This window comes from Pipistrellus kuhlii, unplaced genomic scaffold (genome assembly GCF_014108245.1).
Source record: "Pipistrellus kuhlii isolate mPipKuh1 unplaced genomic scaffold, mPipKuh1.p scaffold_m20_p_15, whole genome shotgun sequence".
NCBI classification, from domain to species: Eukaryota; Metazoa; Chordata; class Mammalia; order Chiroptera; family Vespertilionidae; genus Pipistrellus; species Pipistrellus kuhlii.
This window is the reverse complement of record NW_023425460.1, coordinates 21232316-21255094: the sequence shown is the minus strand read 5'-3', so window position 1 is coordinate 21255094 and position 22779 is coordinate 21232316. Positions and strand designations below refer to the sequence as shown.

General features: G+C 36.1%; 1 protein-coding gene across 2 annotated transcripts in view; it reads right to left on the bottom strand.

Annotated features, from left to right (window-relative positions):
* The window catches only part of PCDH15 (protocadherin related 15), a 613865-nt gene that overhangs the window by 142992 nt on the left and 448094 nt on the right, over positions 1 to 22779 (bottom strand). For both annotated transcript variants that reach the window (XM_045581870.1, XM_045581869.1), the window contains exons 19-20: positions 7522 to 7827; positions 4196 to 4420 (exon numbers count right to left, since the gene is read on the bottom strand). In XM_045581870.1, coding sequence (XP_045437826.1) covers positions 4196 to 4420; positions 7522 to 7827 — 531 coding nt within the window. The remainder of the gene's footprint in view (positions 1 to 4195; positions 4421 to 7521; positions 7828 to 22779) is intronic.

Here is a 22779-nt window from a genome sequence, read left to right as displayed (position 1 = left end):
AAATACCATGTAATTATGTTATCAGCAAAGCAGCTTGTCAGTACTGCAAGGAAACAAACCAATAGCAGGAAATTTGCAAGCTTAGAAAAGATCTACATAAGTGGAGAGACAAAATTCTATTCCGTTTTCTTTTCAAAACAAACAAGTATGATAGATAGAAGACAAGAGACTTTGAAAGTTCTCTTTCACCCTTAGTGATAAGTGTTGTGGGGTCCAACCCTGGGTTCAAAATAAGACCACCGGAGGCTGATGATTGATTAAAAAAGCAGGCAAGGATTTATTAAAATAACTGGCCAGGACAGCCGCAAGAGCACCACACGCAGGTGGACTCCACAGGACTGCACTGCTTCAGGGGTAGGCAATCCCTTTTAAAGGTTCAAACCACAGGAATGTTCCTCTGTTTTAAATTCTAAATCCTAAAGACTACATTCTAAAGACTGTGGTTAGCTCCAAAGGTCCTTCCCAGTCACATCCTGCTGGACATTGGAATGTGGCCCTATCTTGAGATAGCTGATAACACAGAAGCAGAGCTCAGAGGTTATCTACAGTTTCTATCTCTAAGGTTATCTACAGTTTCTATCTCCTGTGGTCCTGGTCCCAGGCAAGGGAAAACTGCCTTAGCCTCCAGGTCTTCACCTGGAAGCTGAGGTAAACATTCTGTGCTTCATCAGTCAGGAGCCAGACTTAGCAGTGTTAAAATTCAAATAGCAATGTTTACCTGAGATGTACATTCTTAATGTCTTATTTCAATAAGGAGAAAAGAAAGCAAGTGTCAGTCTGTCTCTGGGAAAATATTCCACAAATATTTTATGCTTATATCACTTGAAAAAAAGTGGCATTGAAAATATCTAGAGTTAAATCTTGAATAAGATTTTTTAAAAATGTATAATAAATCTGAAATACATTGGTTTTATTAATACTTCTCTAAATAAGGTAAATGATAAGAAGCATTGAGTGGCATCCCTCTATTACAATAAAGGGTGCTCAGGCAACAGGGAATGAAATTTAAGCCTTGAGCTCAGATAAAGAATGATGTTTATTTAGAACAATCTTGCTTATTTACTTTATCTGTTTTGATTCAATTTGACTCCATTGACATCTGTAAAAAAAAAAAAAATGTCCAAGCCAAAGAGGAAAAATTTAAGCAGCCATATTAGAGTTCATGAAGGTTATAATGTTCTACTATCCACCACATTCATCCAGGAGAAAAGGCTACACTATTCGAGTATCCTTTTTTGGATGAAGGAAGAATAGAGGGAAGGTCATTAGAAACAAGTCTTTTCTTCCCTTATTGCCCCAAATTGTCTAACATTGTCCTTTTTATTCTATTTTAATTGTTTTTAATGTTAAATTCCAACAAGCCACATGGATAAACAAGAGCAGACCAGGGTAAGATGATTTAAAATTTTCACCTGCTCTGGAAGTCATTTTGCTATGGTTAGTTAATGTAAGTCAGACTTATCTTAGTCTTTTTTTTTATTTTCTTTATCTATCATGACATCTTCCTAACCACTAATATTATGTTCTTAATATGTTCTTGGAAAACTATTTCTAAATTTCTAAGTGTCATACCACAATAGTGCGGCAACATAGTATTTCAAAATATGAGTTGAAGGCCCTCAGGCCTTTGGTGGCTTTGTGCTGTCTCTCCATCCTTCCTTAAGCTACCAGAGCACTTAAAAATCATTGTTTCAGGAGAAAGGTGGAGACACAAAGGGGAAAGCAGGTAACCAAGAAATGATTTTGACAGTTCAAATTCTGATTCACAAAGAGGACTCAAGGCTGAATAAAAATTTAACTCCCTGAAATAGATAAATTTCTTAGGATATAGAGGCACACTATGGCTATAGGCACAGAGTCATTGTGGATCCCTAAGAAAAAAGAAATCCAGACCCTCATAGAACTCTCCAGACAGCTCTAAGGCATCTGAGAATGGAAGGGACTTATGCTCCCCTTTCCAGGGTAGTTTAGAGGAGACAGTAGGACTTGATGGAAGAAATAGCCTCAGGTGGGTACTGGCAGATAAACCTCAATCAGAAAAGGCAGTGGAATAATTCCTGTTTCCCTCTCCAACTGCAGGATTTTTGCAAATAAAACCAAACCAACCACACAAAGACATACACAAACAAACCCAAAGACCTTGCAGTCAAGTATTAAAGCATTTACCTACAAGAGATTTATGCTAACTATAGATTGGTGAAGTCTTTAACCATCCTCTATGTTCTCACTAGAGGCCTGGTGCATGGAATTCATGCATGGGGGAGGGAGGTGGCTGTCCCTCAGCCCAACCTGCACCCTCTCCAATCTGGGGCCCCTTGAGGGATGTATCATTGCCCATTTATCACAATCCAGGACTGCTGGCTCCCAACAGCTCACCTGCCTGCCTTCCTGATTGCCCCTAACTACTTCTGCCTGCCAGCCTGACCATCTCCTAACTACTGCCTTGCCAGACTGATTGAGTCTAACTGCTCCCTGCCAGCCTGTTTACCCCCAACATCCATCATCTGCTGGCCTGGTCACCCCTAACTATCCTTTATCACCCCAAACTGCCCTTCCCTGCTGGCCATCTGTGGTAGCCACCTTGTGTCCACATGGGGGTAGGGTCTTTGACCACATGGGGGCAGCTATCTTGATCTTGTGTATTGGAGTGATGGTCAATCTGCATATTACTCTTTAATTAGGTAGGATAGAGGCCTGGTGGATGGGAGGGGTCCAGCTGGTTTGCTGTAAAGAGTGTCCCGGGTCAGGGTGGGGGTTTCCTTGGGTCATGGGGCACCCTGGGCTTGGGATCTGTGGTGGTTTGCAGGCCGGCCATGCCCTCTGATGACCCAAGTGGAGGCCCTGGTATCTGGGATATATTTATCTTCTACAATGAAAACTTTGTAGCCTGGAGCCAAGCCAAGCCTTTTGCTTGCTCCCTGGCAGTAGCCATTTTTGTTGGGGTTTGTTTACCTTCTATAATTGACACTTTGTATCCTTGTGTGAATTCCTAGGCTGGCAAGGTCAGGTGGAAAGTTGGCTTCCTCCGTTGCAGGGGAAACCCAAGCCTTCCTACTACTCTTGTGGCAGCAGCCATCTTTGTTGGGGTTAATATGCATACTCACTATGATTGGATGGTGGGTGTGGTTGGTGGGTGTGGCAGAGTAAAAGGTTAATTTGTATATTACTCTTTTATTAGGTAGGCTATTGGTATTTTCTAACAAAACCAATAGTATTTTAGGTTTTATTAGTTAACCATCAAATAAAATCTCAATGAAAGCCATGCATTTTTAATTCCATCATTTACACTATGAAAATGAGCATTGTGGAAAAGTTTCCTATTACCTTGTGTACCTTATAACCTTGTGTGTACAGAGTACTTGACTGAAAGCACCTTTCAAGACTTGAAGTCATCCCCAGAACCTGACTTTCTTGTACTCTAGCAGAAATGCAACAGTGGAAGTGCATTTGTAATGCTTTCCCCATAGGGAAGATGCTCCTTTGGGAAAGAGCAGAGAAATCTGAAAGTTTAGTTTGCAGCTCAGGTAACCTTTACATATACTTGAGAACTATGACTGGAAATCCAAAGGCTGAAGACACCATGCTTTCTCAGGCAATTGTTTGGCACAGGGTATTCTAATGAGTGAGATAACAAACTTAAGTCAAGAAAGTCCCGTAAATTGGAGAACCTGAAATAGTTAAACCAGAACTTAATTCCAATTTGATCTGATCTCAAAGCTTATTTCATTCCAGAATCTTGGGTTCTAAACTAAACTAAACTAAACTAAACTAAACTAAACTACTTAGTTCTGGAGGCTTAGTAGGCTTAATCATTCAGAGTCATCTTATTAAAGATTTTTTTCTTTTAAAACTGAAGGATTTGGATAAAGTTATTATCTCTACTGCTGTGAAATTTGCACTAAAGTGTAGGATGGCGAAATTATGGCTTGATTGAAATCACAGTGCTAATAGCAGACTAAGGCAGCCACGTGTTTGAATTAATCTTTTAGTGTTTCCTTTGAATTTATCTCTTAAAAAATATAGTTGCTTCTCAAGTCTTCATAAATATTTATCAATTAAAAAAATCTATGTTCTGGGTCTGCTATCAATTTGTTATTATGAATTGTTGAACTAAGTATTATAATTATTGTATAAAAACAGAAGCTACATGTAGAGAGTGCAAAGTAGGCAACCAGAAGTCACCTGCATTCCTTACCTTTACTATCACTGTGACAGTAGCAATACCAGGAGGCATTGTTCCGTAAATGTCAAAGGCCTCTACTAGGAAAGTAATACTTGCTTCCTGGTCTGGAAATGACTCATAGTCCAAACTCGTCAAAAGGGAGAGTACTCCTGTAAATGGATGAATTGCAAAAAGATGCTTCACTTCTGGGCTTCCTATCCGATAAGACACGTTTGCTCCAAGGTCAACATCTGTGGCCTGTAACAAGAAGAACGGTTATATCAGTAGCATTACCAACCTAGAAAAATGAAAGACTGATGAAGTCATGTGTCAGTGCTTAGGACAGAACAAGTTTAATGCTGAACAAAAGTCATGTTTCAGAGAAAAGCACATTTGTTAAGTATTTTACCAGAAAGAGAGAAGAGGAGAGAAATAGAGACCGAGACATGGGATTTTTGTCCTTGTGGATTTTATTACTAAATCTATTTTACCTGAAAAAAAATCACTATTAAAAAAAAATCATACCACAATAAAGAAATAAGAATTGTCATAGATTATTTCTTACTGACCATATGACCTTGAAAAGGAATATTTTAAACAAAAATAAATTTATTGAGCCTTAACTAGTGTGGCTCAGTGGTTGGAGGGTTGGCCCATGGATTAAGGGGTCACAGGTTCTATTCCTGGTCAAGGGCATGTGACTGGGTTGCAGGTTTGATCCCTGCCCTAGTCAGAGCACTTGCGGGAGACAACTACTCAATGTGTCTAATACCCGTGTCTGTCTGTCTGTCTGTCTATCTCTCTCTTTCTCCAGCCCTCCCCCGCCCCCCGCCACTTTCCCCCTTCCATTTCCTCTGAAAATCAATGGAAAAAATATCCTTTCATGAGGATTACCAAAAAACAAATAAATTTATTGAGTGATTTCCATAAACACATAAAAACTGAAAAATATAAGTAATAATTTCATTTTGTAAATATCCTATAATACATTTCTAGAGATCACTCTATTATAACTCCCATCATTTTACTAATGTTTATTGAGTAGTTATAATGTTGAAGGTACTCTAAAGATGTACAAGATGAATCAAGGCAGTTTCTGCCCTCCAGGTTACTGTACAAAAAAATAAAATAAAATAAAATAAAATAAAATAAAATAAGACACAAATACCAAAATCAAAGGAAAAAGTGGTATGTCACTTAAAGGTGTTGAGAATTGGGAGTGAATATCTTTTAGCTGAAGGGATGCTTTTTATGCAGTATTTGTGGGATGATTATTTTATTCCGTAGTACAGACTTGCAAAGGCCACTCTGGTAGTGGACATGGAATGGAGCAAGAATGGCATTGGGAGCCGAAGCCGGTTTGGCTCAGTGGTAGAGCATTGGTCTGCGGACTGAAAGGTCCCATGTTCGATTCCAGTCAAGGGCATGTACATTGGTTGCGGGCACATCCCCGGTAGGGGGTGTGCAAGAGGCAGCTGGTTGATGTTTCTCTCTCATTGAAGTTTCTAGCTCTCTATCTCTCTCCCTTCCTCTCTGTTAAAAATCAATAAAATATATTTAAAAAAGAAAAAAAAAGAATGGCATTGGGGAGATGAGGGTTGGTTAGACTTTGCATGCAGGGATGCAAAACCTCTTATGTGAACTTCTAGTCTTGGCAGCCTTTAACCAGTGTGTTCATACTGGTAACAATGAGAAAGATTTTATTTTGCTTCCCTGCCTAAAATACTTATTTTTCATTTCATTTTGGATCATCTCTCAACTCCTTAACAAGGTGAGAAGGACATACACATTTTACAGCCATTTAAGACCCAATTCTCTTCTCTCCTCCAGGATTTTGAGCAGATTATTTCCACTGCCTTGAATAATCATTCTTGATCTTTGCTTAAATAACTCTCACTCTTCAGTTCACCATTCAAAAACCAACTTTCTCCAGGAAACATTCTCTTTGACCTACAGATTAGGCTACGACCTGTGATCTCCTAAGCCACATGTGTCAAACACAAGGCCCGCGGGCCAAATCCGTCCCGCCAGGCCTTGCAATGTGGCCCGCACCGCGCTGTCGTCACTGCACTCCGCTGGGTTTCCATCACAATGACAGTTTATGACTGTTCAGTAAACCATTCGGCCCGCGATTTAGGCTGGATTTTAGATTTTGGCCCCTTCTCTGATTGAGTTCGAGACCCCTATCCTAAGCCCTTCACTTTGAGGACATTTGTTTTAATTAGCAGTCTATTTGTCTCCTTGCTACAAGACCAAAAACTCAATGAATGCAGAAAATTGTCCAGTTCATGTTTGAATCCTCCAAGTTGCTAGCAGAGGAGTGGATATAAAATAAATGTTGAAATTATACTTCTTGAATGAATGAGATAGATAGAAGAATACATGAAGAAATAATGGCCCTCTCCATGACCAGCATATGTCTCTTTTGTCAGTTAATCATGTATATTGTCTAAATAGCTATTTGGTTGGATTATGAAAGAAATACAAGTTTTTAAAATCCATGCTAACAAAATTCATGTCTATTGCAGTCAAAGAGGTCTAATTTTTGTTTTAAAAAATATACTTCATATACCACCTGTGTCAGAATTAAATGAGTAGTTGCTTAAAATGCAGATTTCTGAACCAATTTAACCCACTGCATCAGAATGCCCAGAGTTTCTAGTAATAGTGCAGTTGAGAAATGAAAAGGGAGGTTAGGAGATGGAGACACTATTAAATAGGAGAGTTAACACTTGTGGAAGAATGTCAGCTGTTTACTAAAAATAAAATTAAAAATTATAAAATAATAAATATAGCAATATCCTATTGCTGTAAAATATAGATTACTCTTTACATATGTATAGATGTATGTATAAACATTTATGCAAAAATTCATGCATGTTATGTTTACATATATATATATCTTTGATACTTGTGTGAGCATGAAAATTAATGTGACAGAATAAACATGAAAATTAATACAGAGTACTTTGGAGGTACAAGGTGGGAGATATTGTAATTGACTTTTTATAGACTTCTGTATTGTTCATTATTACAATAAATATATAACATTAATTTTTAAATTGAAAAATCTATTTAGCTTTTTTATTTAATTTTTTATAAAGGCACATTTTCTCTCATTTTTTTTTGTGTCCCTAAAAGTAGAGTTGTTAGATTTTTTTAAAAAAATGTAGTGCTTGAGAGAGACTTATATTAAAATGTACTCATTGTTTAGCTGCAATTAAAATTAAAAAATAAAATAAAATTTAAAAATTAACTGGATATGTTATTTTTTGATTTGCTAAATCTGTCAACCCTACCCTAATAGCTAATCCTATTATGTGAAACTTATGAAATGAGTGTTTCTCCTACACACCTACCTCCACTTGAAGGAAGGTGGTCCCAGGTGGCAGATTCTCCTCAACAACAACAGTATATGTTGAGTTGGTGAACACAGGACTGTTATCGTCAATATCCAAAACCTTGATGGCCAGGGTTATTGTTGAATGACGAGGGTGTACCGCTCCATCAGTTGCCACAACAAGAAGTTCATAGTAGTCCCTGACTTCCCTGTTAAGCTTCACTGTTGTGTAAATGCTCCCATTGGCTGTGATACGGAAAAGATGATTGAGGTTTCCCAAACTGTAGTACACTTGGCCATTTATTCCAGCATCAGGGTCAGTTGCCTAATTGAAATAAAAAAAAAACACAAAAAACAAGAAAATTCACAAAGCACATTTTGTTAAGCTTTTTTCACATTGCATTTTGTTAAGTTTTCCTGCTAGAAGAGAATAGTTAATGAATCAAGAGACATGAAAAAATATAATATATTGTAGTTTAATATTCTTCATTCAAAATAAGCATAACTTATGAATTGATAATATCATTAGCAATAACATTATTTCAGAAAATTCTCACTACAAAAATACTGAATTTTCCTCTATCATTTCTTCAATACATTTTGAATTCTAAAATAAGAAAATCACATTAAGTTTATAATTGCTTTAACATAAGTTACTAGGTGACAACTTAAATTCTAGAGTTTTAATAAGTACTTTACATATTTATTTTCATCTGTATATAAAATTTCACATAAATGCACTTAAATATATATTAACTCATTTAATCGTCACAACGTTATTAATAAATATAGTTGGTCCCAATTTACAAATGAGAAAACTGTGGTTTATGGAATTTAATTATCTTGCTTAGCATTACACAAGAAATAAATATCTCAGTGCCCCATTTTTGTACAATGCCTCACATATAAAACTCCTTAAATATTTGTAAAATTAGTATTTGAATAAATGAAAATGAGATATAAAACAAAATCTGCTTCAAAATCCAAATGAGAGTAAAGATATAGTGAGACTATCAAGTACCTACAAAGGGTTTTTCTTGAATATTACAATGCAATCTCCAAATGATAATTGAGAATTGTTGATGTTATAATAACATATTAACTGAAAATTCCGGGTCATATAAAATCACTTCATATCAAATAAAATGTGAAAATTTTGAGTGAATATAAATTATGACCTCTCACTATCAAATACTGTGTCCTTTGTGTTAAATAGTTCTATGTTACTTTTCTTCAGAGAAATTGAAGGAAATCTTAGAAGCTATACAATGTTATATAGTTGTACCTCAAACTGTTGCTAAAGAAAATAAGATACATGGCTGCATTATGAGCCAGGGATACAATAATCACTTAACAATCACAATAAACCCCTCCCCCAAAGAAACCTCCCACAAAACTTAATTTTTCTCTCTAAAATCACTGCTTAAGAAACTAGAAAAATGTAATCTAGTGATATAAATAGGTCTTATTTCATAATACTCCATACTCTTGAAAATTTCAGTGACTTTTACTGTCTGTGGGAATTTTAAGATTACCAAATCAACCACTTATATCACCAGTAATTTAAGTGATTCTTGTTCAAGTTATGGTTTTATTTAGCCACGTATTAGAAGATTTGTTACAACAGAATGATTTAATTTGACTAATATGCTATGTGTGTGTGTTGGGGGAGTATTGTGTATGCATTGTCCTCTATCGTATATGTTCAGCTGCTTAGTAATTTATATCTTCAATAAGATACCTCAAATATATCTGTATTTTTATTACTGTCATTACAAATTTAGCAGCTTATGCAAGCTTATTATCTTATAGTTCTGTAGATCTGAAGTTCAACATGGGTCTCACCACTCAAGGTATAGGTAGGGGCTGTGCTTCTGTCTGGAGGCTTTAAAGAAAGGTCACTTTCCTTGTTCACTCAAGTTGTTGGCATAATGTGGTTTCCTGGGACTGTCATATTGATGGCCCCACCTCTATTCTGGTTGCCATGTAGGACAATCCCCAGCTTCCAGAGGCCACCCTCTGTCCTTCGCTCATGGCACATTCCCTCCATCTTCAAAACCAACAATGGTGAGACAAGTCCCTCTCACACTTCTGAATCTCTCCTCTTTCTTCTTTCATTGCATCTCATACAGGGTATGAAGCTCAGCTACAGGCTGTGAGATATGTGTTGTATTAAATAACAAGGTCCAAGCTATAATGGCATTCACAGAAAAATCTCTATCTATCCATACTATGCTTCTACTAGTGTAAAATATCTCAAGCCCAATCACACTGGGCCCAGCTATCATCCATTGTGGCTTAGATTGCTAAATTACTTCTTAATTTTTTTCCCCAGTTCTTTCTCTTCAGATATATATTTTTATAAAAGATAAAGTAATGACACCAATCCTCTGCTTAATTTCCTTCAATGATTTCCATTGCCTTGGGAAATATTTAAATCTTTATCATAGCCTGGAAGCTCCATATTAAATGCTGATTTCCAGAATATTGCAAACCTCTCTAACCTCCAAACTTCTCCAGAAGCCCCTGCCTACGGGCATCTGCTCTTATTCACCAGGCTAATACACACTCATCTTTCAAGTGTCAATCTAACATCACTTCCTCAAAGCAGTTCTTCCTGACTTCTGAAGTGGAAATTAGAACCTCCTGTTACACATGTCAGAGCTTTATATACCTGTCATCTATGCCACTTTTATTTATCACTGTGATTATTTAATATTTGTCTCCCTTTTCGCAATGTGAGCCATTAAGGTATGGTCTGGGATTTTTGCTTTTCTTTTTTCCCCCTCACTAAATTCTCAGTGCCTACTATAGTTTCTGTATACATAATAGGCATACATTCAATATTTAAGTGCACAAATGAATTATACATATTAGCAAATAAATGAATGCATTGACACTGCTATTTAAGTATCTAAGAATACTTAAAATTATGTTATTCATTTTATACCTGCTTTTTGGCTTTATTTTAGTTTAAATTTATTGTCTTATCATTCTGTATGATTTTTGATCAAGAATTTCAGAGCAAATGCTGGAATTATTAGAATGGCATCTGGGACTCTGATAATCTTAGCATTACTACTGATTATTGGTCTATACTGAAAAATAGCATTATTAAGAGTGCACAGCGGTATTTTGTCATGATCAAAACAAAAGTGTGATCAAAACAAGGGATTATCTGTGTATTTTAAATATTTTATAGAATAATAACTAGAGGATATGCAGGTTAAGATGGTGAATGCTCAAATACATAAAGTTTAGAAATTAAAAATAAAGGGAATTTAAAATGTTTCATTACTTCAGAACTTCTCAAGTACCATCAATATTTTAATGAACAAGGTGATGTTCTCAAAGGGAATACCGTATGCACCAGATTTAGAAATCTTAAGTATAGAAATACAGCCTCATTTCAACAGATCAACCTATAGAAAGAAACCCAAATCTAAACTTTTATGTATAATTTTATTCTAACCTATATTTTCAGCATTGCATATTATTCACTTTGCTGTGTGAACTCTCTGCCTCTGCTCAAGTCTAATCAGTTTTCCACGTTTCCCTAGGATTCAGCATATACTTTTTGACATTTATTTCAGACCTCTCTAGAATGACTTTACTCACCTATGAAATTCTAATCATGTATCCATTCTTGAAATCCCAATTTCACTTCTTCTAGAAAAAATTCTAGCATTTAGAGTTCATTTTATTAATCAGAATTGTACACTTGACAAATGCTTTCTTATATATCTTTGAGTTTACCATACATGGTTTTAGAATAACAACATTTTCAAAACTTTTTACATATTTAAATGATCAAATACATAGCTATCTCTATTTTACAATGGGGTGATTTGTTGAGAGAACTGTCCAAACACATATTTAAAAGATGGATTGGAAATAAATGTGAGATGGGGCATCCTCATCAGTAGAGTTTCATAATTTTTAGTCAGTTGAAATGGCATAACACATTCAAAGTTAAGTGCACACACATACACAACTACACACACACATTTTTATCTGATTTCCCACAACTTAATTCACTGAATGCCTTGTCTCCACAAATAGAACTATATTTAGTCCTCTTGGAATAAATACCAATAACATTTTGTTGGAAAATGCTCTAAACATTTTAAGGAAACGCAGACCTACACCTACCTAGACAATGAAACCAGAATGTTTGTGAAAAGAGAGCTATTTTCTTCCTTTTCTCTTAATTAAGGAGCATTAACAGGGACATGTAAGTTAGGTGACATGATCTGGCTAATCAAGCTAATTTCATTTCTTTCCTATTACAGATGAGTATGTATATATTAGGCAAGATAATCAAACACAAAATCCCTTATCATCAGCAGTTCTGTCAAGAAGTTTGCATTGATGTTTAGTATCCTTCCAAGGAGATCAATGTGTGAATCCATTTATCATCCTAAAAATCAATTAAAAGTTAATTAAGACTGTTAATACGAAAAATCACACATCTCTTCTTCCCTTGTAGCACATCAAAGCAATAAACAGTAATAGCTTCAACTTTATAATCATCTGTCCACGGTCAACACACTTTGTAATATACACCTTGCTGTGGGGCCTGGTTTGCAGCTACTTATCTGCGAGTGCATTTTGCTGGAAACTGGCTGCTAGTCTGTAGTCAAATAAAAACCCACTGGATAAAACTCTGAATATTTGCTTTAAAAAGCTTCTGGAAAACCTTAATCATTAAAATCAAAGTTAGAGTATATTAGAGACAACTACATAATTACTTAAGAAAAAATCAGATCATGTACCAGGGCATTTATTGAACATGATTTAGTGACTATCTGTTGAACAGCATTTTTTTTTCTCTCAAAAATTTCCTACCTTTTATTTTTAACGATTTTTATTTATTTCCATCAGAGTTTATATTCAGAGCATGATTTTATACCATATCATTTCAAAGGGAAATATTTTTCTTATTCATCCCTATTTTTCCTCATTCCTCTCTCTTCCCCCCCAGTGAGTCTTCTATATACTCTTTCCCATCAAAAAAAGAGTGGAAGCCTACTACTGGCATGCCTATAGGGGGCTACAAATTCTATAGAGACCTACACATAGTCTGCATGGGTAGACTGTATGGAGATAAAACCTCAAATCTGTATCAAAAAAGTCTCTGGGTGAATGACTTGGATCTTTTTTCAATGATTAATTCCAATTTAAAATATGTTGTATGCTCATACCCATTCAGATTGTTTAGATATAAATTATCTCTGTTTATTCTCACAACAATCAGGTACACACTCAGTACTCTGAGAACAAAAAGAAAATATAGCTATTAGAAAAGGTGTGAACTACAAGGTTGCGCCTATTAGCCCAGAGTGAATCTGAGAAGGAGCTTATCTGTACTTTTTGCTCGTCCTGTTTATAGGAATTTGAGAGGCTGCACATTATTTTCTCACCTTGAAACCATAAAAGTGATTGAGCAAAAAGGTCAGAAGGAGAAGTTGGGCAATGCATTGTTAATGACATTATGAATGGAAATACTTTTTCCTTCACCTTAACAACTTGGAAAAGATATAAAATAGTTGTCTTTATTTCTTTAAAGAAGCTAAACTCATTCAAGGGCTGGGATTATCAGTGTGAAAGAGGTGAAGCATCTTAGTATCGCAAGATGCTGGTAAATTTTTCTCTCTCACCACAGAAATGCCTCAAATTCATTTTTTAACAGTGGCAAATAGAATTACAAGTTAGATGGTAGTTAAGTGTACTTGAGATCAAATCACTAAAAACATAACCAGACTGAATAGTATTTCACCATATTTAATCCATAGGGACCTAGAAAAAGAAATATATATATATATATATATACTAAATCCAGGTTAAAAGCCCAGATCTTTTCCTTACTAACTTTACTGCCTTTAGTAAATTAATCACTCTAAGCTTCCATCTTTCATTACATCTGTAAAATGTTGATGCTAATGAGTATTTATTTCACTAACCCAATGACAATTGAACACACTTAGCATGGCTAGTCATATGAAATAATCAGTATTAAAATACACTGAGTGGCCAGATTATTATGAACCTGATGTTTGTAGGCAAATTATCCGTATACTGCACCATATGGGATATGGAAGCTGAAGACCTGTTCGAATATCTTTGCTGTCTGTAGTTACCTAAATAAAATGTCTCCAATTCGCACAGGAACACAAAGATTGGACAATCGAGCATTGGAAAAAAAGTCATGTGGTCCAATGAATCACATTTCTAGTCACATCATGCAGATGTCAGAGTAAGAATTTGGCAGAAACAGCATGAAAGCATGCACTGCACATGCATGAGTACAACCCTTCAAGGTGGTGGAGCAGTGTTATGGTTTGGGCATGCTTTCCTGGCTTGATTTGAGCTCTTTAATTCATGTGGAACAACATCTGAATAGCACAACATACCTAAATATCATTGCTAATCAAGTTCATCCTATCATGTTGATGGCGTATCCCAATGGAGATGGCTTCTTCCAATAAGACAATGCGTCATGCCACGGAGCTCGTATTGTGCAGGACTGGTTTCAAGAACATGAGAAAGACTTTACTTTGCTTAGGTGGCCCCCACAATCACTAGATATCAATTCAATCGTGGGACGAAGTTAAAAGAGCCATTAAGCAGCTGGTTCCATAACCATCAAATCTCACAGAACTGGACAGTGCTATTAATCAGGCACAGAGTCATATTCCTCACATCACCTTTGAAAATCTCATGGAGTCAATGCCAAGAAGAATCGCTACAGTATTGAAGGCAAAAGGTGGCCCAAGAAAGTACTGATGGGGTGGTCATAATAATCTGGTCACTCAGTGTATATATGTTTATTGTTTTTAAGGCTTTCAATATCTACTTAGAAACTGTTTTAAAAGCTCCATTCTGACACAAACTTATTTTAAAAATATTTTTGATAGAACAAATCAACCTATTTTTGTTTAGCATATTTATATATTTCATTTTTCTTATGATTATGTTTAACCTGGCATACTGAATCTATTAATTTCTGTTAACTTTGTTGTTGTCAATCTTTCCTGAGAATTTTGGTTTTTCTGTATTTATTAGATAATTCATTTATGAAAGATCATCAAACCTGGGCACAGTGCTTTTAGTGTAACAAGTACAAATACAGAAAAATTTACATGATCAGAGAACATATCAAAAAAAGGAAATGTCACTTTAGGTACTATCTTACCTAATAATAGACAAATATCCAGATTGACTGTACCTCTGCTATGCCCACAGATAATCAGGAGTATGCAAATTAACCCAACAAAGATGGCTGGTGGGTTAACTTGCATATGCAGGCGCATAGTGACTGGAGGAGTGGGATGCCTGCTAATAGGTGGAGGGGGGCCAGCAGAAGAAGCTAAGAAGCAGTGCTTCAGTTGAGAGTCAGGACTTGCAGGCTCCTAGGCATCCGAGAGCGAAGCCAGGGGAAGAAAGGTCTATTCTTTCACGAATATCATGCAATAAGCCTCTAGTTTATATATATATATAAAAGGCTAAGTGACTGATCATCTGTCCTTCTGACCATCCAACTGTCCGTCTGACCAACCAGCAGATACATATGATGCACACTGGCAATCTATAATAAAAATAAATGTTGACTCATGACACACTCTCGCTGGTGTCAATCATACGCATGTGTTTCAATTTGTCATTGCTGATCATGAATTTGGTTGTTTTTGTTGACATTCTGAAGCTGAAAGAAAGTGGTATTTTCTGAATAAGTCTGAAGACCAACTATCTTTAGCACAATGTACTTCTGAAGCTGAAAGAAGCCAGTGTTCCAGTGTTGTATCATGTTTTGTGTGTGTGTTTTTTTTTAAATGTTTTTGTTGTTCTCATATCATGTTTTTATTGTTTTTATACCATGTCTTTGTTGTTGTTGTATCATGTTGTTATTGCTTATTTATTAGCCAATTTATATATTATCTTCATATACATTTTACTAATTTTCTTTCATCTCTGACACATCCATTATAGAGAAGGGGTGAATAGCAATATTAAAATATTTCTTCAAATTAATTTCATTTCATTGTATACAAATCTGTGCACTGGTAAGAAATAATGATTAAGATTTAAGGCCACTGACACATAAATTAAGATATATAGTATTAGACAGATAGAGATTTTATGGATAGTGCCATACTGAGAAAAGCTTCCAATGTCTGGCCTAAAAACATCAGTTACATTTTTTTGGGGAAAAAAAAAAAGTATTCCATTTGAAAGCTGAAGAGAAGAGATGATAACTTCCAGTTATGTTTAAAGTCATTTCATCAGGGATTAGGAAAAAAATGTGAGTGACCATGACCTGATTATAAAGTGTGAGGCTCTTAAAATAATTGTAGTGAGAGATGAAAGGGGTATGAGAGATATTTCACAGTAAACATTTCCGTACTTGTCATAATGACAGCAAGCCATCCTTCCAAATCAAAAAGGATACATTCTAGGCAAAGAAATCTGTAAGTAGTATTTTCTCCCACACACAAAAAAAAATGTTTGACAGCTTCTTATATTTTCTTTAAAGCTATGTCTTTTTTAGTGTTTTTGAAGTCTTTCCACTCTAGGATACAGCAAACCTCAAGTAAACTGAACCTAAGGGCTTAGGAATTTCCGGGGGGTGCCTTCACTGGCTCCCCCAAGTCAAGGCAGATGTCCTTCCACGGAGACTCCATCATTCGGTATTTACTTAGTCCATTACAATCATAATGTAACCGCCTGCTTACCTGCTTGTCATCTACACTGCATTTCACACAATTTGGCGACAAGAAATATAGCTGATTTTTAATAGCTGATTTTTAATGTCTATTCTTCATAAGTGTACAATGAGTGTTTGCCAAATAAACGTTCAAATAAAGATTTTATTTGATCAAGTAGTAGGTGCCTGGTTGAACATTTTGTTTAATAGTCAATAGCCAAAACAATTATACCTAGTTCCACAATGAATTACATTTCATCTTAACATCCAAGGCTGCAGGTGATCTTGTTCTAACCTACTTCTATGCACCAATCTCCCTCAACAAACTCAGACACAAAGTCTACATTTTAGTCAAGATAGTTTATTTTAATGTATCAGTCAGCTTTCAAACAACTGCAAAATCACGGACGTTTATTTCTCTCCAATGCAGCATCCCTTGTGAACTCCCTGCTGCTCTCCTCTGTATTACCTTTACTCTAGGAAGGAGGCTGAAGAAACAGCTTCTAGTGACACAGGCTGTTCGAGTAATTTAGGGAGAAAAAGATAATACCAAGCCACAGTTCTTAATGTTCCTGCTTGGAAATGGAACATATCACCTACACTCCCACTTCATTGGTTAAGATAAATCTTCTATAACCAAGGCTGATGTCATGAGGTGGGGGCAGAAAAATAAACATTGGAAACAATAATACAGTCTACTACTCTCATTGTTCTCTAAATGCACTATATTTTCTCCCCACTTCCTCATAGTCTTTTGCTTTAAAGCCCTATCCAATTCTTTAAAATCCACCTCCAACTTGACTCATCTGCTTTCTGGGAAGTATCTCCTTTCAATGTAACCCCTGATCCCTCTTGCACTAGGCAGAAACTTTCTATTGTTATTTATATATCTCGTGCAATTAAATATTAGGCCTTAAAGTTATGGCCCATCCATTTATTATATAATGAGAGGCACCAACAGGAAAAAGAATCTGTGAACTGCTTGGCAAATGAAGGTAAAATGTATGAAAGGTGGTAAGTTCAGGCAGAGAAAGAAATAAGGAAGATCATTTATAAAAATAGACAGCAAGGAAATAGAAATAAAGTATTTTCTAGAGTTCAGTGATATTTAATTCAAATGAACTGAGAATGTCAAATTAAGCAAGCCAGTTTAAGTGGTTCAACATAGCCTAGAGTTCTCTTACTGATAGAACACAAATTAACACCAAGTGATTAAATAGTAAGCCTGAAGAATAGGCCGTGTAGCCCTGTACCTAATTTGTTAAATATCCATTCATCAAATAATGATGAACAACAATCAGAGTACAGGACTTTGATGCTTCAGGAAGAGTTGTCAGGTTCATAGTCACACAAAAGCAATAATGTCTTATGTTCATTAATGTCTTCATATAATGAGATTGTCTTTTCTCTTTCTCAAATATCCCCTGTATTAATGGAAGGGGGGGGGGGGAATGGCAGGACTCATTCCATGATTTTCATTACCACCCCCCCCATTGCTTTGCATTTGTTAATTCTTTTTAAAAATATATTTTGTTGATTATTTACAGAGAGAGGAAGAAAGTGGGAAAGAGAGTTAGAAACATCGATGAGAGAATCATCGACCAGCTGCCTCCTGCATACCCCTCATTGGGAATGTGCCTGCAACCAATGTACCTGCCCTTGACCGGAATCAAAGCCAGGACCTTTCAGTCCACAGACCAACGCTCTATCCACTGAACTTGTAAATTCTTTACCATGGGTTTAGTGTGAATTGCACCATTTTGTGTGATGGTGGAAAGTCATATACTGGAATTACATTTTGTTATCTCATTTCTTTCTTTTTTAAAATATATTTTATTGACTTTTTACAGAGAGGAAGAGAAAGGGATAGAGAGTTAGAAACATTGATGAGAGAGGATCATCTATCAGCTGCCTCTTTGCACCCCCCCCACTGGGGATGTGCCAGCAACCAAGGTACATGACCTTGACTGGAATCGAACCTGGGACCTTTCAGTCCACAGGCTGACACTCTATCCATGAAGCCAAACTGGTTTTAGCTGTTATCTCACTTCTGACTTTTACTTCTCCAACATCTCCAGTCTCTTTTTTTTCCATAGGTAAATATATACAAGGCCCTAGATCTAAGTGCACTTTGCTAAAGTAACCATTGCTGTCCTATGTCTGCTTTATTCTATCATGAAATCCTCCCCTAACTCCCCAATCTGCGTGTTCTTCAGTCCACATGTCACCTCTCTCAGGAGCATTTGATTACATGAGAAGCATCATCTTTATGCCCTGTAGGCTCACTGCACATTCATTTACCAAAGGCTTTAGTACTTCCTTTCTATAGCCCAATGGCATTCAGAGCTTGTTAAGGGCAGGCTGGTTCTCTCATTTTTGTTCCATTCCTGTTCTTCGCATTGACAGGTTGTAGATATACCATAAATATTTCTGCAAAACTTTCATTTGGAACTATTTCCATTATGAGTTTACCTAGAATTCCTACCCCAAACACACAACCATATGAAAAAATTAGGTGTGCCATTTAGAATTTCTAGTAACACGTTTTCCTCTTTAGATGAAAATTAAATGAACAATCATATCAATAATTGCTTATTACTGGAATGTGTCATGTTATTGTTCTATCATGTTCTTTTATTTCATTTTACATCTTTTAGAATGCCTTAAGAAAATCTACTTATAGCTCAGTTTGAAAATTGGTGTTGTGCATATATCTGTTTTATGGAATTAAATACAACATTTTATTTTATAATACTGAATTACAGTGTGAATTCAAATCCTTTCTGTTATGATCCCCCTAAATAGGCTCCTTAGATATTTTCTTCTGAATTACAACTCCATGAAATTCTATTATCACAGATATATTGGCATATTTTATATCTGTTTACGTATATGTCTTTAACTGTACTATATACATGAACATGTAAGGTCTTTTTCCCCCCCCCCCTCAAGAACCATTTTCTTCCATTTTTGGAGTGACATGCCCTTGTTGAAATGAATGCTTTAGTTAAAAGAAAGAACAAACTTCCCAATATACCATAGATAAACATTTTAATAAAAGCATTGTTCCTTCAATTAGATATTGCAATGACATCACTTTCTAAAATATTTATCTAATCATTTTGTTAGGTAACTCTTTTAGAGCACAGTGGCAGTCAATAGCCATCCCTTTTTAAGAAATTAAGTAAAAGAAAAGTACCATCACCATGGATTGCATTTGCTGCATCCATCAGGTTGGCCCAGGCATCTTTCTTTTCTTTTCTTTTCTTTTATATATATTTTTATTGATATTTTACAGAGAGGAGGAAGGGAGTGAGATAGAGAGCTAGAAATGTCGATAAGAAACATCGACCAGCTGCCTCTTGCACACCCCCTACCGGGAATGTGCCCGCAACCAAGGTACATGCCCCTGACCAGAATCGAACTTGGGACCTTTCAGTCCGCAGACAGATGCTCTACCACTGAGCCAAACCAGTCTCGGCCCAGGCATCTTTCTGTTTATGCTTACCTCTCTGTCAAGGTCTGACACAAAGTACTGTTCTCTTTCTATTTTTAAAGTATTTTTGTTTCCTCTAAGTTTGCTGAGGATGTGACATTTTCCTTATCAGATGTTTTTATGATCATAGCTATTAATTCTCAAATTTTAATTTTTATCCAGTACTCTTTTCAGTTAAATATAAAGATGCCCACATATCTCCCTAAAAAGCCAAGACTGTGCACAGAGTATTGTCCTTTCATCTGTTATGGAGCTTTCTTTTCTTATGACATGCTTTCTCATAAATGATTTGCTTATCTCAGTGCTAGAGAAAAATCATAGAAAACTAGAAAAATTTGAAAGCCAGATTAGATTCTCTATGAAATTCTCCATAATTGCACTTTCTGGAATTATTCAAGTATTACATTATCATGTATATCTAAGGCAAAAAATGAATTTTGCCAATATGATATTCACTTACTGAGAGAAAATATCTCCTAATTCCCAAATACTATAATGCCTTTTACTAGATATATAAGTATTCATTGTTCCCAAATATAAGGACAGGATTAAAAGGACTTTCTCCACTTCACATACATTATTATAATCATACATACAGAGGCTAAATGACTATCTGTCCACCTGACTGTCTAACCGACTGACTAGTACATATGATAAGCACTGGCAATTTAAAAATAAATTTTGATTCCTGCATATGCAATACATATAAAGCTCTCACTGGCATCAATTGCATGAGTGTTTTAATTTTATAGTACTATATTATATATACTATTTTGACCTGTAATTTTTCCAGTTATGTAATTACTGCATAAATTTTTCTTCTAATTAATTTTATTTCAATGTGCATGAATTTGTGCAGTGGGCCACTAGTATTATTATATTTACCTACCCTGATGATGTCACTAGAGTAGAACAGGTTACAGATTTTTAAAAAAATATATATTTTATTGATTTTTTAAAGAGAGGAAGGGAGAGAGATAGAGAGCTAGAAAAGTCGATGAGAGAGAAACATCAACCAGCTGCCTCTTGTATACCCCCCACCAGGGATATGCCCGCAACCAACGTATTATACATGCCCTTGACCGGAATCAAACCTGGGACCTTTCAGTCCAAAGACTGACGCTCTACCGCTGAGCCAAACCAGTTTCGGCAGGATACAGATTTTGATCACTTGGGTTTATTTTGTCTTCTGTCATTCCTTGAGCTAGGCCTAAAATTTAGCATTTGTTAATTATGTCCCATTCCTCCAATTTGGAATGTTGCCAAATTGTTGAGAAATATATGTTTTACATTAATTCCTCTGCCAGCAATACACTGGAGTAACTAAAGGTTGCATCATCACCTATCTCATCTACCATATTTGTTTACATTAGGAGAAGCGAATTAATTGGGCAGAATAACTTCTATTTCCTCCCTAGGACTGCATTTATATGTACAGGAAAGAATATGTATAAAGTTCAGAACTGCCTCTTGAATCAAATGTTGTATTTAGACTGTGTGTGTTCTTCCTTTCCCATCTGCTGTCCTTTCCAAGATGCTGTCAGAATACATCCCTATTTGCCACTGACTGTATAAATGGTGTCTATTTTGGGATGATTACCTTGCAATAGACATTGTGCAAAGTGCTGTTTGTTTCCTTTAACTTTGGTGTGAAACGCTACAGCTGCTCACCATAATATTAGAAATGAACACAGATGTTTATCAGTTACAGATTTTAACAGAGGCAGATATTTTATCATCACTCAAGGTGATGATTTTTTGTTGTTGCTAAATGAGAGAAAATAAACCCAACTGAAGACTTCTGAAAGTGAAAGAAATCTTTTGGACATACATTCTTTTATGGTTAACATATTCTCAAGAAAAAAAGGACATTTTAATATCACTTGGTCCTGTTGAAATTTTCCTTGAGAATGAAGGGAGTTAGTCTATGGAATTATGTTGATGGTTAGAAACAGTCTAGTCAATCTAATGAAGTGATTAAAGAACTGGAGTCGGCATAAAAAAATTAGGAAAACAACTTGGAAGTTAAAATAGTGCTCATTACTCCAAGAAACAGAAGCTCTATAATCTGTCTACCAAGTATCTTTGAAAATAATAAGAAAGTTATTGGTTTAGCTCAAACTTAAAGTCTGGAGAATCTAAATGGAGGCTGAAGCTACCGTCCAACTTGACATGTTTGAACCACTTTCGTTTGGTTTGCCTAGAGGAAGCATTACTCTTGCTACACTCATAAACACTGATCACTTCTGACAGAAATCTGTCTGTGTTGACGTGGATGAGTACTATACTGAGCACTCATAACGCCATCAGAAAACGCTGTAAGCTCAGAAGAGCAGCTCCTCATAAAACTGTTTCAATGGAAGGAAAAAGACAGTGAAAAAGAGGTTGTTGTTACTCCATCCTCACGTCGTGAATTATGACACCAACAGGAATAATATCTCCAGTCCTGGGTTTCAGTATCCCAATGACCTAATCTAAAGAAACTAAAAAACAGTGAGAAAACAAGCCAAAGAAATATCACCTGTCCTTATTTATCTATTTTGTAAACTGAAATTAAGATTGAAAGAAAAGACTCCCGTCTTTGATTCTTGTGTGACTAGAATCTGCACTACACTACAAATGGATCTTTGTTTGCAAGATGAGTTCCCTATAAGACAGACAATGAGAGAGAAATTAGTTGCAAGTGATTAAGTGGTGTGCACCTTTGGGATCCATGCACATGGGAAGCAGAAGGAAGCAGGACTGGATTGAGGGAGAAATCCAACCACTACTCAGGGTTAACAATAGCCTTGGCTAACTCTGTAAGGTGTCTAGAATTAGACTTGCATATTAGAGTTATTGGGTCAAAATGGCCAGCCCTTTACCTGGGACATCAGTCAGAATGGGTGAGACTGAAAGGGGTGTGACTGTGGGTAAGGCAGCTCTTTGTAGCTGAGGTTATCCCTGCAGCAGCAAGCAGCTGATGGGTGTGTCTACTGCAGCACTCCCAGAGGCCAGACCAGTGTGTCCTTCCCTGAAAGAGAATCTGGGTGTACTTCTCAGTCTCTAGTATAAGCCTATATCTGCATCACCTTTTC